The 16,508-nt window shown below is 43.1% G+C and overlaps 1 protein-coding gene across 1 annotated transcript in view; it reads left to right on the top strand.

Moving 5' to 3' along the window:
• The window catches only part of MEI4 (meiotic double-stranded break formation protein 4), a 252,811-nt gene that overhangs the window by 74,210 nt on the left and 162,093 nt on the right, over positions 1-16,508 (top strand). Inside the window, exon 4 of the mRNA XM_055433321.2 lies at positions 9,381-9,913. Coding sequence (XP_055289296.2) covers positions 9,381-9,913 — 533 coding nt within the window. The remainder of the gene's footprint in view (positions 1-9,380; positions 9,914-16,508) is intronic.

The raw sequence follows: 16,508 nt of genomic DNA on the forward strand, positions 1-16,508 counted from the left end.
GAGATGAATGAAAAAGCTGGCTTGAAACTCAACATGAAAAAAAAAACTAAGATCTTGGCATCCAGTCCCATCACTTCATGGCAAATATGGGAAACAGTGGAAGGAGTGACAAATTATATTTTCTTGGGCTCCAAAATCACTGCAGACAGTGACTGCAGCAATGAAATTAACATATGCTTGCTCCTTGGAAGGAAAGCTTTGACAAACCTAGACAGCATATTCAAAAGCAGAGACATCACTTTGCCGACAAAGGTCCGTATAATCAAAGCTTATTTGCAGTAGTCGTTTTGCAAAGTTTTTTGCAGTAGTCGTGTATGGATGTGAGAGTTGGACCATAAAGGAGGCTGAGCACCAAAGAATTAATGCTTTCAAACTATGGTATTGGAGAAGACTCCTGAGAGTTACTTGAACAGCAAGGAGATCAAACCAGTGAATCCTAAAGAAAATCAACTTTGGATATTCATTGGAAGAAGTGATGCTGAAGCTGAAGCTCCAATACTTTGACCACCTGATGAGAAGAGCCAACTCATTGGAAAAGACCCTGATGCTGAGAAAAATTGAAGGCAATAAAGGAAGGGGGCAGCAGAGAATGAGATGGTTAGACAGCATCACTGACTCAGTGGACATGAATTTGAGCAAACTCCTTGAGATAGTGAAGGACAGGGAAGCCTGGTGTGCTGCAGTCCATGGGATTGCAAAGAGTTGGACATGACTTAGAAAGTGAACAATAACAATATTCAACAGATATTCAGTGTAGGCAGGCAGGCATCAGTGAACAGAAATACCTGAATTAGGAAACTCTGTGTCTGCCCTCATGAGTCTCTCCCTTCTATTCCGTTCCGTTCCGTCGCTCAGTCGTGTCCGACTCTATGCGAACCCGTGGACTGTAGCCTACCAGGCTTCTCCGTCCATGGGATTCTCCAGGCAAGAATACTGGAGTGGGTTACCGTTTCCTTCTCCAGGGGATCTTCCCGACCCAGGGATTGAACCCGGGTCTCCCGCATTGGAGGCAGACGCTTTAACCTCTGAGCCACCAGGGAACTGAGTCATTAATAAATTCAGAACAGGTTGATGAGTGTGGTAATAGAAGCAAAGTGAAAGATGCCCAGACCGGGAGTGATTTCCTGTCCCTGGGGAGAGCAGTGAGGGCTTCCCAGAGGATTTTGGAGGAGGGTTTTCAGAATCTGTCCTTCTTTGGGTTATCATAGAAGCACATACCAGGCAGTGGTGAAACCACCTCGTGCAAATTCATGGTTGTGTGAATCACTTCGGTGTGTTCCGGTAAACTGTAAGTAGTTTACTATCTGTTGTTGTTTAGTCTCTTAAGTTCTGTCCGACTCTTTTGTGACCCCCACAGCTGTAGCCCACTAGGCTCTTCTGTCCATGGGATTTCCCGGTTTAGTTTTGCTTGCCTGTATATACGATGAGGATGAAAGTGAGGCTGGGAAAGTGGCCAGAGTGGTTTTGTGGGCCATGCTGAGGGTCTGAGAGGACACTGTTATGTCAAGTAAGGGAAGCCCTTGGACGGTGTTAAGGGTGACAGTCTTGTGATCAAGCTAGCATTTTAGCAGACTGACTTTCCTGATGGAGCCTAGAGGAGGACAAAACTAACCAGAGGCAGGCGGGTCAATCAGGCCAGTACAGGGTATGAATCGGCGCAGGAGCTGGTGCTGGTGGAAGGAACTAGAGAAGGACAGACTCAAGATACGGGTTTGATGGTTCATTTCATGTGTCAACCTGGCTGGGCTACTGGGTGTCTAGACATTTGGTCAAAACTTGGTTGTGATGCGTTTGTCAGGGTGTTCGTAACTGAGACCAAAGTCTGAGTAGTAGGTGGAGTGAAGCGGCCTGCCCTCCCTGGTGTGGACGGACTGATCTGCTCTGCTCACCTCCTGAGAACAGAAAGGCCGGTAAGAGAGAAGCCCTCCTGCCTGGCTGGTTCTGAGCTGGGACGTCGGTGTGCCCCAGCCTTTAAACTCTCACTGAACTGGAACCTTGGCCCCTCCTGGGTCTGGAACATGCTGAATGTCAGATGGGAATGCACACGGTCAGCTCTCCTGATTCTGGGGCTTCGTAGCTGGATGGGAACTGCACTCTTGGGTCTCCTTGCTGACTTCAGGTATTGGAACTGCTCAGCTTCCATACTCGCACAAGCCAGTTCCCCATAAGACATTTATTTCTTTGTCGCTGTCTCTCTGTCCTGTTGGTTCTGTTTCCTTGAAGTGTCCTGATTTACACACACACGGAACATAGAACTGGCATAACATGGCCTTTCGGTGTGCGTGGAGCATGGAGCAGAGATGGGGTGAGGATGCTCCCTCTCCGACAGGCCTGGTTCCTGGAGGGATAGTCCTGCTGCCGGCTGACATGGAGAGCTTGTGGGACACATGTGCACTGTATGTTGGTGTGTGCATCGCGTGAAGATGACTTGTTCGTTTTTATAAACATAAGGTTCATGGTGTTTGTGGAAAGATGCATTTTAAGCAGTTGGTTCCATAGGCCTGATTTTATAAATGAAGTAGGAACTGTAGAAATGGATGAGGAAAGGCATGAAAAATTGATGTGGAACGTGACTGTTTTGGGGGCAGCAGAAATTGTATTTCCTGTTTGGGGGCGGGCATTTCCAGGGCCTGGTATGTGCAAAGAGGGCACTGGCTGTGTTCTGTTAAGTGTGCTTGCGATCCACTCTGAAATGGTGAGCGGAGTGAAAGTGGCAATTACCCACTGCAAGGAAATGGAAGAGGCAAGGGCCCAGTAAAGTGGAATATCAAGTCTGTGGGCTCTAATGTATGGGAGAGACTATAGAATGTTTTTTACACCAAATGTGTAGTTTTAGTTGATATCTTATTTCATGTTATTTTTATATGTGATTTCACACTTTAGCATGATTTAGATTTCTTAATACCTATAACTTTTAGTAATGATAATGTTTATTTGCATTTCATGTTTTCTAGACTGTGCTTGATCAGCTTGTGTGCGTGTAGTTTATTATCCGTTTTAAATCTAATAACACATGTGTTAATTAGATCATATCCAGTGACTTGAAGGGAGATTACAGTCCTCAATCCCTTCAGCCCAATAAGAAATTAAGAAGCATCTCTAACTTACGCTTTACCTTAACACCTCCTGAAAAAGCAAGAATTACAGAAAGTTGCAGGAGTATGACTTCATTTTCTCTTTCCTTTGGGTACAATGCTTTGTTAGCCATGCTTTGAGATTTATGTTGAGAAAAGTCATATAAGCCAAGGAGTGGAATCAGTGGTTACAGAAAATTCATTTTAAGAGACAGGAGTATTCTCTGTTTTCATGGTCTGTGTTACCCAAAGAAGGATGGATATTTAAAAAACTTGTCTATGAATAGTCTTATTTATGACTGTTGCAAGACTGTAACCTGTTAATATTCATTATCACTGAAAATGTTTAATTCTCTCTAGGAAAGTTCCCCCCCCCCCCCCGCCGTTTCTCTTTTCCATTTTATAAGGATATATATGGTAGTAACATTTGCCCACCGTTATTTACTTTACATATTAGGCCATGAGGGATATCCAACATGAAGCTGTTGGTGTCCAATGCAAATACCGTTTGTGTTCTTCAAAGTTTCATTGCCGAGGACAAATGGGAGAGGACCTTAATTGGTTACCAGAGGTAGTAAGTTATTGGCTCTTGTTAGCAAGTACTCTGAGACATTATGAGTTATTTTTTGAATAACCACACTCTTTCTGTCTGTTCTGTCTGATCTCTCTTATCTACATGTGTAATTGTTGTGGTTTGGTGTGAGATCATGGTGCACTGTGAATACTGTAGAGCCACAGGAGATCTGTCTCAGTGAGCAGCAGGTTTTCCCACTAAGCATTTCCCCTGATAAAGTATGTTCTGGGCTTCCCAGGTGGCACAGTGGTGAAGAATCCTCCTGCCAGTGCAGAAGATCCAAGAGACGCGGGTTCGATCCCTGAGTCAGGAAGATCCCCTGGAGTAGGAAATGGCAACCCACTCTAGTATTTCTTGCCTGAAAATTCCACACACAGAGGAGCCTGGTGGGCTGCAGTCCATGGGTCGCGGAGTTGCACGTGACTGAGTGACTGAGCACACACTAGGAGGCACAGGGTGTCCTCTACAGATGAGAGCATTGCTCGGTAAGGGAACCACAGATATGACCAGAGGCAGACCTCTGCCATCTGGGAGCTCATGAGCAAGTGGATCAGAGATAGAAGTTGGTGAATGCTGCCGTGGAAACGTCTCGAATCTAGTATGGAAACACACAGATCTCTGCCGTGGTTGGCAGGCGCTGGGATGGAGGACTTGGTTTCCCTTGTACTCCCTGTGGCTTTTCTCCGGCCTCTTCATCAAGTTCAGCCTGTGCTTATGTCTTATTGGTAAATGAGGGATAGCCACATAACCTTCCAGGGTTGCTCTGAACATCAGTTGAATTAGTTCCTGAAACCACTTGTAAAGTGAAATATGAATAAAAGATTTTTTCTTCTCTTTGGTAGCATGAGGTTCATACTGTGAGCCTCACTGTGTCCCATGTCAGCGTGATCCTCCCCTGGAGCCAGGCGTGCCTGCAGGGCACTGAGAGCCTGCTCCCTTTGTGGGGTCCACACACGTGGGATTCCCCAGGATATGCCCTCATCACTTTTCTGAAAGCACAGAAACAAACCAGCAGAAAGAATGGTGTTCTGTTTTGTGTAATCCTGTCACAATGCTTTCTAATTGTGGTGCTGGAGAAGACTCTTGAGAATCCCTTGGACAGCAAGGAGATCCAACCAGTCCATCCTAAAGGAAGTCAGCCCTGAATATTCATTGAAAGGACTGATGCTGAAGCTCCGATACTTTGGCTACCTGATGCGAAGGACTGACTCGTTAGAAAAGATGCTGATGCTGGGAATGATTGAGGGCAGGAGAAGAAGGGGACGACAGAGGATGAGATGGTTGCATAGCATCACCAACTCAATGGACATGAGTTTGAGCAAGCTCTGGGAGATAGTTAAGGACAGGGAAGCCTGGCGTGCTGCAGTCCATGGGGTCGCAAAGAGTCGGACACTACTTAGTGACTGAACAACAGTTGCTGTCGTGAGAGCCACGTGCATGGTTAGAACTGCTGCCCTTAGATTTGCATTTTTGAGCACCTGGAGATGAGATGGTGTGGTTATGACTTGCCCAAAGGCTTTCCAGTGAGGAGGGATGGAGAAGCAGAAACAAGAAAGCAGCTTTTGCCTCTCATCTTACTTGTTGGGAGAATTCATTTTATGAGTCTTCCTGAAATCATCACCCATGCAGTTCAGCTTACTTTGATGGAAAATTGAGTAGGTTAATGAAATATTTAAACTTATGTTCACTTTCCTAGTAGAGAACTATCGTGAGTTCCCTGAAAGAAATATGTAATCCACCTGAAGAATTACCGTAGTACCCTCTGCTCTACTTTTGTGAGGAGTAAGATGGATGACTTGAGAAGTTATTTTATCCTTGCTCATAAGAAAATGAAAGTGTCTGTCAGCTTAAAATGACCATGCTGTCTGCTGGTTGTAATGCAGAGATAGCAGCATGCAGTTACACTGTTGTGGCAGTCCACCGTTCTGGGAACCACCATATTTGTGAATTTGCCTCATCACCTCCCTAACTTGGAGTACGGATTTTGTAGTGATAATTCACAGTCTCATCTTTGCACATCTGTGGTGGTCACAGTAGATACTTGTTAAATGAATGCTCTCTGAACTGAAGCTCTCTCCTCTAGTTCAGCCTCATCAACTTCAAATTTTACTGGACAAAGGGACAGTGATTTAGATTTCCAGTATGTGGTGGGGCAGGAAGAGAATGCTGCTTTACCATTGTTCTTCTGCCCCGTTAAACTAGTGTTCACCTGTCTCCAACTTAAAAAAAAAAAAAGACTGTTGGATGAGGTCTCCTTTAATTTCCTATGTGCCAGGGCTATTTTTTATATCCTTGTGCATTCTCATCCTATTTCCTTCAGCCTCGGGGTAAAAATTTCCTTCTTCATCAGTGAACACTGCCCTTCCGTGTCCTTGACTCCATCTCTCACCTGATCGCTGGCTGCGCCCCCAGCTACCCGTTTTATTTTCTATCCTGTCTGTAGCTTTTGCTTATTGGGTGGTTTTTTCATCGTAATCTATAATTGCTCAAGTTTCTTTTTCTCCAGTATGTCCTGCCGCGTTCATCAGTAGCTACTCCCATGTCAAGCTTTCCTGACCCTGGTCCTCACAAGCCTTGGCCACCCTTCCTGAGTCTGTGACTTTCCCATTCACTCTGCTGTTCACTTCACCACCCCGACTGACAGAAAACTGCTCAGGACGTGATCGCGGGTGACTTTTTAACTGGTAATCCTGACAAATTTTTTATTAGCACTTTATTTTATCAGACTTCCCGCCTGCATGTAATTTCTCCTTGAAACTCTTCACTTGGCTTTCATGGCACTGTTGTTTTTCTTCTTGTACGTGTTTAATTGTTCCTTCTCTGTCTCCCTGACGACTGTTCTCTCCACTCAGCCCTCAGATTGACATTCCTCAGGGTGCTTCTTGGAGCCTCCTAACCATTCCTTCCAACACCACCCCTGCCGCACACTGGTGACTCCTAAACTGTCTTTGCAGTCTAGACCTTTTCCACATCCTTTGGCTTCTGTGGCTAATTTGGAGGTGAATATCTTAGCCTAGATTTCCTCTGGTTGCTTCCAAGTTCTCAGTGTTTCTCCTAAGCCCTTTTCCTGTCTGTATTTGTACTGGTCAGTTGCTAGCACCGTCGTCTACCCAGGCAGCTAAGCCAGAAGCACAGGATGCTTGTATTCCTAGTCCACTCCGATGTCTGTATCCGGTCCATCAGCTGGCTTCCATTGGCACTTTTTTCCCTACTCAGTCCTTTCCTTTCTAGTTTTCCACTGCAACTTCTTGGTTCATTTCTTTCATCACCTGACTTCACAGAGGCCACTCTGAACTGATCTTCAGTGTCTGATTGAGTCCTTCTCCAATGTGCCCTTCAAGAACCCATAGAATCTGTGATATGAAAAGATGGTCGTTTCACTTCCCTGAGTCACGCCGTGTGTTGCCCCGCTCCTGCTTCCACTGCTGACATCAGTATTTCTGAAAATGGTTTCATAGATGCGTGAGTGTGCTGGAGGACGTCAGTGATTTCAGTGTTGTGGGTGTGTTTTGTTGTTGTCCAGTCACTCAGTTGTGTCTGACTCTGCCACCCCATGGACTGCAACATGCCAGGCTCCCCTGTCCTTCACTATCTCAAGCACTTTGCTCAGATCCATGTCCATTGAGTCAGTGATGCTACCTAATCATCTCACGCTCTGCTGTTCCCTTCTCCTTTTGCCTTCAGCATCAAGGTCTTTTCCAGTGAGTCAGTTCTTCGCATCAGGTGGCCAGAGTATTGGAGTTTCAGTTCAGCATCGGTCCTTCCAGTGAATATTCAGGACTGATTTCCCTTAGGATTGACTGCTTTGATCTCCTTGCAGTCCAAGGGACTTTCAAGAGCCTTCTCCAGTACCACAGTTCAGATGCATCAAGTCTTCAGTCCTCATCCTTCTTTATGCTCTTAACTCTTCACACCTGTACATGACTAATGGAAAAACCATACCTTTGACCGTACGGACCTTTGTCGGCAAACTGATGTTTCTGCTTCTTGATACGCTGTCCAGGTTTGTCATAGCTTTCCTTCCAAGGAGCAAGTGTCTTCCAATTTCATGGCTGCAGTCACCATTTTTACTGATAAGCATTTCACAAACAACAACCTTTTTGTGTTTATGATGACATCTCTGCCAAAGAGTTAAATAAAGCTACTAAGTTAAGCCTTAACTTCAGTATGTCTCAGCTGATTCTGGTGGTTATATATATAGTTTCAAAGATCTATGATATACACACATACATACACATACATATATATATTCACACACATTCACATATATGTGTGAATATATATATACACAGATAGATAAAGATACATATACTTGGATAATTATAAACAAATATACATGCATATATATATATATAAGTTGTTTATTTATTTTTGTATATTAGGTATATGTGTGCTGCTGCTGCTGTTACTGCTGCTAAGTCACTTCAGTCGTGTCCGACTCTGTGTGACCCCATAGACAGAAGCCCACCAGGCTCCCCCATCCCTGGGATTCTCCAGGCAAGAACACTGGAGTGGGTTGCCATTTCCTTCTCCAGTGTGTGAAAGTGAAAAGTGAAAGTGAAGTCGCTCAGTCGTGTCTGACCCTTAGCGACCCCGCAGACTGCAGCCTACCAGGCTGCTCCATCCATGGGATTTTCTAGGCAATAGTACTGGAGTGGCTTGCCATTGCCTTCTCCGATATGTGTGCTGCTGCTGCTGCTGCTGCTGCTAAATCACTTCAGTCTTGTCTGACTCTGTGTGACCCCATAGACGGAAGCCCACCAGGCTCCCCCTTCCCTGGGATTCTCCAGGCAAGAACACTGGAGTGGGTTGCCGTTTCCTTCTCCAATGTGTGAAAGTGAAAAGTGAAAGTGAAGTCGCTCAGTTGTGTCCGACCCTTAGTGACCCCACGGACTGCAGCCCACCAGGCTCCTCCATCCATGGGGTTTTCTAGGCAAGAGTACTGGAGTGGCTTGCCATTGCCTTCTCCAATATGTGTGCATATATACATAATTTTTCCAAATTGCACTCACTCTACACATTAATACAACTTTAAATACAGTTATACAGAATGTATGAATTCTGAGGTCCTTAATAACTCTTAAAATTTTTTGTGATTAAGACTCTATGTATATGTCTAATTTAATCTCTTGCCTTTATTTTCTGGAAAAGGAACGTGAAACTACTGGTGGATTCTTATAAGTACAATGTTTTGCTTTGTCTTTTTAAGTCTGTGCATTTTGCTTACCCTTTGGTCAGTGAAATACTCTGCTCTTCCTCCTGTTCCTCAAACTTTTAACTGGACCTCCTGCTTATATCTTATAAATTAGTTCTGTCACCTCTCTCAGGAGGCACTGACCTAACCTGGGTGGGATGTGCGGTGGTCCTCCAGTTTTCGTAGATGTATCTGTTATTTTGCAGGTACCTGTTGGAATCTGTAGTAGATGGTGACTTCTGTCAGGTTTCGTGGTCTCTCTTCTGTGTCTTTCAAGCTTGGCCTTGATGAAAGATAGTGATCTGACAATATGTGGGGTTAATCACCCATGCTTTCTCCCAGATATAGAACTTTTCTATCGTCAGTCCAAGCAATTTCATTCACATTTCTCCCCCGTGTAATTTTTACACTGCTGCTTCTCAGATGTCTAAGAATGTATTTCATGCTTCATTTAGTGTTTTGAGTTAGGAAAGTCAGTGTCTAGTTTGAAGAAATGTTAGCCACAAAAACATAACACTTATATTCTCTTCCATTTCAGGAGACCCATCTTCCCAGTTGCAGGCTCAGGAACCTGAAAGTTCTGAAAATACACCAACTCTGCTGGAAGATTCTGGGTGTTACTTATCAAGTGAGCAGCAGACACCCTCAGAGACGCCCCAGTGCTTTGGGGAGCGCTGGACCCCCACCCCTTTCTCATCACTGCCCATTGGGAGTAGACCTTGTGCTCCCCCAGAAGAGCCTCTGTCGTGTCACATGCAGTTCTTGCAACATCTGCTTGGACTGAAGAACTTGACTGAGTCAGAGTATCTGAAAACAGACTTAAGCCACTTTGAAAATGCCTCTGCCACAATATCGGATTCTGTTTTTCAGTTGCTGGATGGCTTGATCGCTTTTTACCGAGCACCCAAACTTCCTTGTTCAAGCTTTTGGACAGAAGCTATTGATACTTTAGCTAGCCTGCTTGGTGATTGTAACTTATCTAATCATATTCTTAGAAAGTGTTCCAAAAAGTTGGAAGAGTTTGAGAAGACCCTGCTACAGGTTATTTTAAGGAACACCCATATCAATCGGGTAAGTAGTACGTTTCTTTCATGTATGAAATAGCCTGTCAGTGGTTGGGGTGAGCACACCTAGTGGGTGATGCCTGTTGTGGTTGCTTAGCCTCATGGCTGAAAATCTCCAGGTGGACATTGCTTTGCAGCCACCTGCAGCTCTGACTTGTCCTCACGACCCAGCTTTACCTTCTGATGTACTGGATTTTTTCTCTATGTCAGTGCCTGTGTTTTAAGCTTGTGCTTCTCCGCTTTGTTGTTGTTCAGTTTCCCAGATGTGTCTGACTGTTTGCGACCCCATGGAAGGCAGCAATCCAGGCTTCGCTTCCGTCACCAGCTCCTGGAGCTTGCTCAAACTCATGTCCATCGAGTCAGTGATGCCATCCAACCATCTTGTCCTCTGTAATCCCCTTCTTTTCCCACCTTCTATCTTTCCCAGCATCAGGGTCTTTTCCAGTGAGTCAGTTCTCCATGTCAGGTGGCCAAAGAATTGGAGTTTCAGCTTCAACATCAGTCCTTCCAGTGAATATTCAGGACTGATTTCCTTTAGGATGCACTGGTTGGATCTCCTTGCAGTCCATGGGACTCTCAAGAGTCTTCTCCAACACCGCAGTTCAGAAACATCAATTCTTCGGCATTCAGCTTTCTTTATATTCCAACTCTCACATCCGTACATGACTACTGGAAAAACCATAGCTTTGACTACATGGACCTTTGTTGGTAAAGTAATGTCTCTGCTTTTTAATACACTGTCTAGGTTGGTCATAGCTTTTCTCCCATGGAACAGGTGTCTTTTAATTTCATGGCTGCAGTCACCATCTTCAGTGATTTTGGAGCCCCCCAAAATAAAGTCAGCCACTGTTTTCACTGTTTCCCCATCTATTTGCCATGAAGTGACGGGACCAGATGCCATGATCTTAGTTTTCTGAATGTTGAGCTTTAAGCCAACTTTTTCACTCTCCTCTTTGACTTTCATCAAGAGGCTCTTTAATTCTCCACTCTGCCATAAGGGTGGTGTCATCTGCATATCTGAGGTTATTCTCCCACCAGTCTTGATTCCATTTTGTGCTTCATCCAGTCCAGCGTTTCTCACAATGTATTCTGCACATAAGTTAAATAAGCACGGTGACAATATACAGCCTTGACGTACTCCTTTTCCTATTTGGAACCAGTCTGTTGTTCCATGTCCACTTCTAACTGTTGCTTCTGGACCTGCATATATATTTCTCAGGAGGCGGGTGAGGTGGTCTGGTATTCCCATCTCTTTAAGAATTTTCCATAGTTTGTTGTGATCCACACAGTCAAAGACTTTGGTGTCGTCAGTAAAGTAGAGTAGATGTTTTTCTGGAACTCTCTTGCTTTTTAGATGATCCAGTGTATGTTGGCAATTTGATCTCTGATTCCTCTGCTTTTCCAAGTCCAGCTTGAACATCTGGAAGTTCATGGTTCATGTATTGTTGAAGCCTGGCTTGGAGAATTTTGGGCATGACTTTACTAGCATGTGCAATGAGTGCACTTGTGCAGTAGTTTGAGCATTCTTTGGCATTCCCTTTCTTTGAAATTGGAATGAAAACTGACCTTTTCCAGTCCTGTGGCCTCTGCTGAGTTTTCTAAATTTTCTGGCATATTGAGTGCTACACTTTTAACAGTATCATCTTTCAGGATTTGAAATAGTTCAACTGGAATTCCATCACCTCCACCAGCTTTGTTCATAGTGATGCTTCCTAATAATAATATGGCTTTATTATATATATGGTTTTGCTTCCCTTGTTTATTTTAAATGGTTTTCAAGGGTTGATTCAGGGGTTCTTTTATTGCAAGTAACATTTCAGGTAGCCTGGAATTGTTTTGCTTCTTGGCTCTTGAGACATAATAGAGCTTCTTTTTTGCATAACTTTGCTATCTTCCTCAATATCTGGTCCTTTGTTTGTAAATGCTTCACATTTTAATCCTTGATTGTTGAGTACTAAAAATATCAAAGAGGAGACCAAGAGGTCCATCTGACTTATTTATTATATCTCATTGGGTGAAAGGTTCACAGGGTTGGTGGACCTTGTTTTTGCTGACAGCTCTCTGTCCAGTGTTTGTTCCCCATGTCATCATCTAATGCTCACGGTTTTTGTACAACATAGGGCTTTACCTGAACTTTCCAAACTTTGACATAGTTGAACTGATAATCCAATTTGTTGCACATCCATCTGTTCTTTTCCTCTCTATTAAGGTGTTAACTTGATCAGTATTAGAGAAAACTTTACAATTTAGCTTTTGACATTTTGAAAGGTACTAAATTTTCTGTCTGGGAAGTGGAAATTTATTTTTCTACCTAATATGGTCAATCAGAAACGATAAGTATCAGATTTTCCATAGTATATACCTGAGATGAATAATTTGTTTCTTAGTTATGGATAAATACCTCAGATACTTAATATTCCTTAATTTGTTTTTTGTATCTTTTTGCTTTGTTCTTTTAAAATGCTGCTTTAAACAGGTTTTATGTGACTTGGACCCTTCCAGATACTGGCATTCATATTCCTTATCAGTTACCAGATGATGCAAATATTTTTTCAGCCTACTTTTTCTCTTAAGGATTGGTCCACACAAGAGTAGTTTTGGGAACTATGTGTAGAAGCAGCTTATCATGGTATAGTTTGGTCTGTGTATTTTTACACTATTTATCAAGGCACAAGTCATTGAAGAATGAGTGAATGCATGGTTTTGTTGTTTAGCCAGTATGTCATTGCTATCTTAGTCTTGTGTGTGTCCAGGGAGCTTAACTTGGGTTGAGCTGTCCTCTGCTTGTAAATACCTCTACTTTACTTGGAAAGGTAATTGTTGCCATTTAGAGAAAGTAGGGTCATAAAATTGCTCACTGCATTCACAATTAGGATGATGGTTCATAAAAAGTTTTAATGACATTATCTCTGGGAATTTTTTTTTCTCCCCAGCAAAAGCAGTTTAGATTAAGTCATTCAAACTTCTGTAATTGTTGCTACCATCATCATCATCATCACCATTGTCATTTTCTTCCAGATATGTTCATAAGGCTTCTTTAGTAGAAAAATTGACTAACAATTACTCTTTATAAATGCTTTTGTATTTTTTTTTTAGCTTTCTTTGACCAATCAACAGAATTTCAAAAAAGAATATATTCTGAAATGAAATACAGGATGGCTCCTTTTATTGTATTTTTATGATACTATTCTTGATTTATTAAAACAAAATACCATAGTTCAGAGAAAGAAGATACTTTGGAAAAAGCCTGTTTCCATAGTTTGGAAGTGCTTAATTAATTATATTTCTTAAAAAACATGATTTGTGGTATTGATTTTATTAAACCTGTTTTTGTGTGATGTATAGAAAAGGGTGTGGTATGAATACTTTAATATTCTGACTAAGGAATTCATGTATTTATAATTCATGTACAGCCAGGTTTTAAATAAAATATTCAGCAACATATTTCAGTACATTCAATGGTAAAATTTTTCTGACCACAACTTGGTGTTTCCTGAATGATATCAGTAAGAACTTGGCATTGAAACTTAGTTTTTTCTTTAATATCAGTAAGAACTTGGTATCTTTCAGAATTTTGAGGCATCATGGTGAATATTAGTTATATCAGGATGGTGTGTGTGTGTGTATATATATATATATATATATGCACAATATATATACATATATATGTTCAAGAAAGAGGAGACTGGAATGAGATATCTTGCAGACTGTTTGGAATAATTCCCTGATAGTAGCTTGGTTAAAATTTATTAATAAATGTAAGGTAAGATATTTGATTCATGACTTTTTTTTAGATTTGGATAAATCTGATTTATTTTTGTGCTTTTTAGATATAACTTTGCATTAGGTTTATTTAATAGCATTTTTTTAAGGAATTATTGTCAGTTTCATATCTGTCTATACTTTTAGGATAACCAGTAGTAGGACTTGCAGGTATAATCTAAACTGACCTTTGACAGGTATCAAAGATACTTGGCGGGAAACCAGGTCACCTACAGAGGTCTGTGCTGCTCCTGCGCTCGGGGTCCCAGGAAGCAGTCTTGACTTAATGTGGGTTGAGCTGTCCTCTACTTCAGGCTCCAGCATGGCCCTTTCCTCATTCGCCTGTGTGCTTGCTTGGGGTCAGGAACATTTCCCTTTGAGTTCTTTAATGCCCTTTGTTTGACAGCCGGACCTTTCCTATATTTCTAGACATCAAAAGGTGTTAATTTCTGTGATTGGAAATAGTATAAACTAACCCTGGTGTTGCACACTATTTCTGCAGAGGCCAGGATATCATCATGGAAGTTTAACACTAGAATGCTTACAGTTGTATTTAGATTTTTCAGTAGTATCTTTGTCTTAAATTCTCATTTAGGAAAGTGAATGATGATATGAATTTAAATATCAAAACTGGGACAGATTCATGTCAGTGTATGGCAAAACCAATACAATAATGTAAAGTAATTAGCCTCCAATTAAAATAAATAAATTAAAAAAAAACTAAAGGCACATAGATATTAAAAACGATCAAACAAAAAAACCCTGCAGTTATCATTTAGCTTTTTATATATTTAGCATATGTTGCTGAATCTTAGAGACTTTAATGAGTTGCTTAGAAAACATATTCCTTATTTTTTTAAACCATAAAACAACTCTTGGACATATTCTTTATGAAATTGAAAAATAAATCATTGAATACAAGTAGACATCAAATTAGAGTCTTTTGTGTGTGTGGTACGCAGAATAATGGTCCCCCAGAAATGTCTGCCTCCTAAACCCTAGAGCTTATGAATATGTTATATTGATGTCATATATCTTGTATGATGGTGAGGGTGGAGCTGGGGGATTAAGGTTGTTATCAGCTGACCTTGGAGTGAAATTAACCTGGATTACCCATGTGGGCCCGGTACTCACAAGGGTCCTTGTTAGTGAAGGAGGGAGGCAGGAGAGGCAGCATCTAAATTTTGATGATGCTTTGCTGAGAATTTTGAAAATGCTTTGCTGTTTGCAGTGGAGATGAAAAAGTTGGCTTCAAACTCAGCATTCAAAAAACTAAGATCATGGCATCCGGTCCTATCACTTCATGGCAAATATATGGGGAAACAATGGAAATGGTTACAGACTTTATTTTCTGGGGCTCCAAAATCAGTGCAGTTGGTGACTGCAGCCATGAAATTAAAAGACACTTACTCCTTGGAAGAAAAACTATGACCAACCTAGACAGCATACTAAAAAGCAGAGATATTACCTTGCCAACAAAGGTATGGCAGAGGATGAGATGGTTGGATGGCATCACTGACTTGATGGACATGAGTTTGAGTCTTGGTGTTGGTTATGGACAGGGAGGCCTGGCATGCTGCAGTCATGGGGTGACAGAGAGTTGGACACAACTGAGAGACTGAATTGACTGACCTGTGGAGATGAAAGGGGGACCATGAGCCAAGAAATGCAGGCTGGAAAAGGAAGTGGAGACTGATCACTGCACGGAGTGCAAGCCTGCTGGCCTCTTCACTTTGGCCCAGTGAGGCCCCTTCAGACTTTTGACCCCCAGAACTCTAATGGAATAAATGTGTGTTTTTTAAGCCACTAAGTTTATGGCAGATTGATACAACAGAAACAGAAAAAACTACACACTGTGTTTACCATTTTTATAGTGTTTTCACATCCATTCAGTTTAGTTCAGCTGCTCAGTCGTGTCCGACTCTTTGCGACCCCTTGGACTGCAGCACGCCAGCCCTCCCTGTCCATCACCAACTCCTGGATTTACTCAAACTTATGTCCATTGAGTCAGTGATGCCATCCAACCGTCCCATCCTGTGTCGTCCCCTTCTCCTCCTGCCTTCAATCTTTCCCAGCATCAGGCTCTCTTCGAATGAGTGAATTTTTTGCATCACCTCATAATATATTCGTACGGTAACTCTGTGAGATAGGCATGGTTGCCGTTCTTATTTCCATTTGATAGGAAGAATGAGGCTCAGAGAGTTTTGCCCAAGGCTACCCAGCTAGTCTGGGTGCCGTGAACACTGGCCCTCGCGACAGGCTCGCACGTGGCCGTGCCCTCTCCATGCTCAGTCCTTAGAACCCTGGCATCCGGAAGCCGACCAGATTCCAGGGTGTCTGCTGCTTCACCTGCAGAGGCTCCTGCCCCTGGCTGGCAGGGTTCTGATGCTCGTCCCTTCCTGTCAGAGTCCGGACTCTTCTGAGCCCCCTCCTCTGATCGCCCCCATCCCTACCTCACCACTGTCAGGGGCCTTAACAAGGGCTGGAATCCCCTGCATGTGTGAGAAGCCCGCCCAGCCTCTTTGGCCTCTCCTGTCTCCAGTCCACCCTGAACCCTCTCCCTGGATGGGACAGAGCTGTGTGCAGTTGTACAAGGCCTTGCTGCTCTGTCCCTGACCCGGTGCCACAGGGCCTGCTGAGCCTTCTGCTCTCCAACTGTCCCCCCGCCCCCGGCCTTCCAGATGGAGGATGGGTTCACAGAGAAGCCTTCGCTCGTCCCCTGCCTCTGTCTCCCTTTCCTCTTGTTGATGAAGTCTCTCCTTCCTGTGAATTCGCTACCTCCACGCTCTGCAGGAGCTCCTGAGTGTGTTTGTCCTCCCCCAGAATCTGGTCTCTGGGCC

Source organism: Moschus berezovskii, chromosome 10 (assembly GCF_049115385.1).
Source record: "Moschus berezovskii isolate FMDL1 chromosome 10, NW_MosBer_1.0, whole genome shotgun sequence".
Taxonomy (NCBI): Eukaryota; Metazoa; Chordata; class Mammalia; order Artiodactyla; family Moschidae; genus Moschus; species Moschus berezovskii.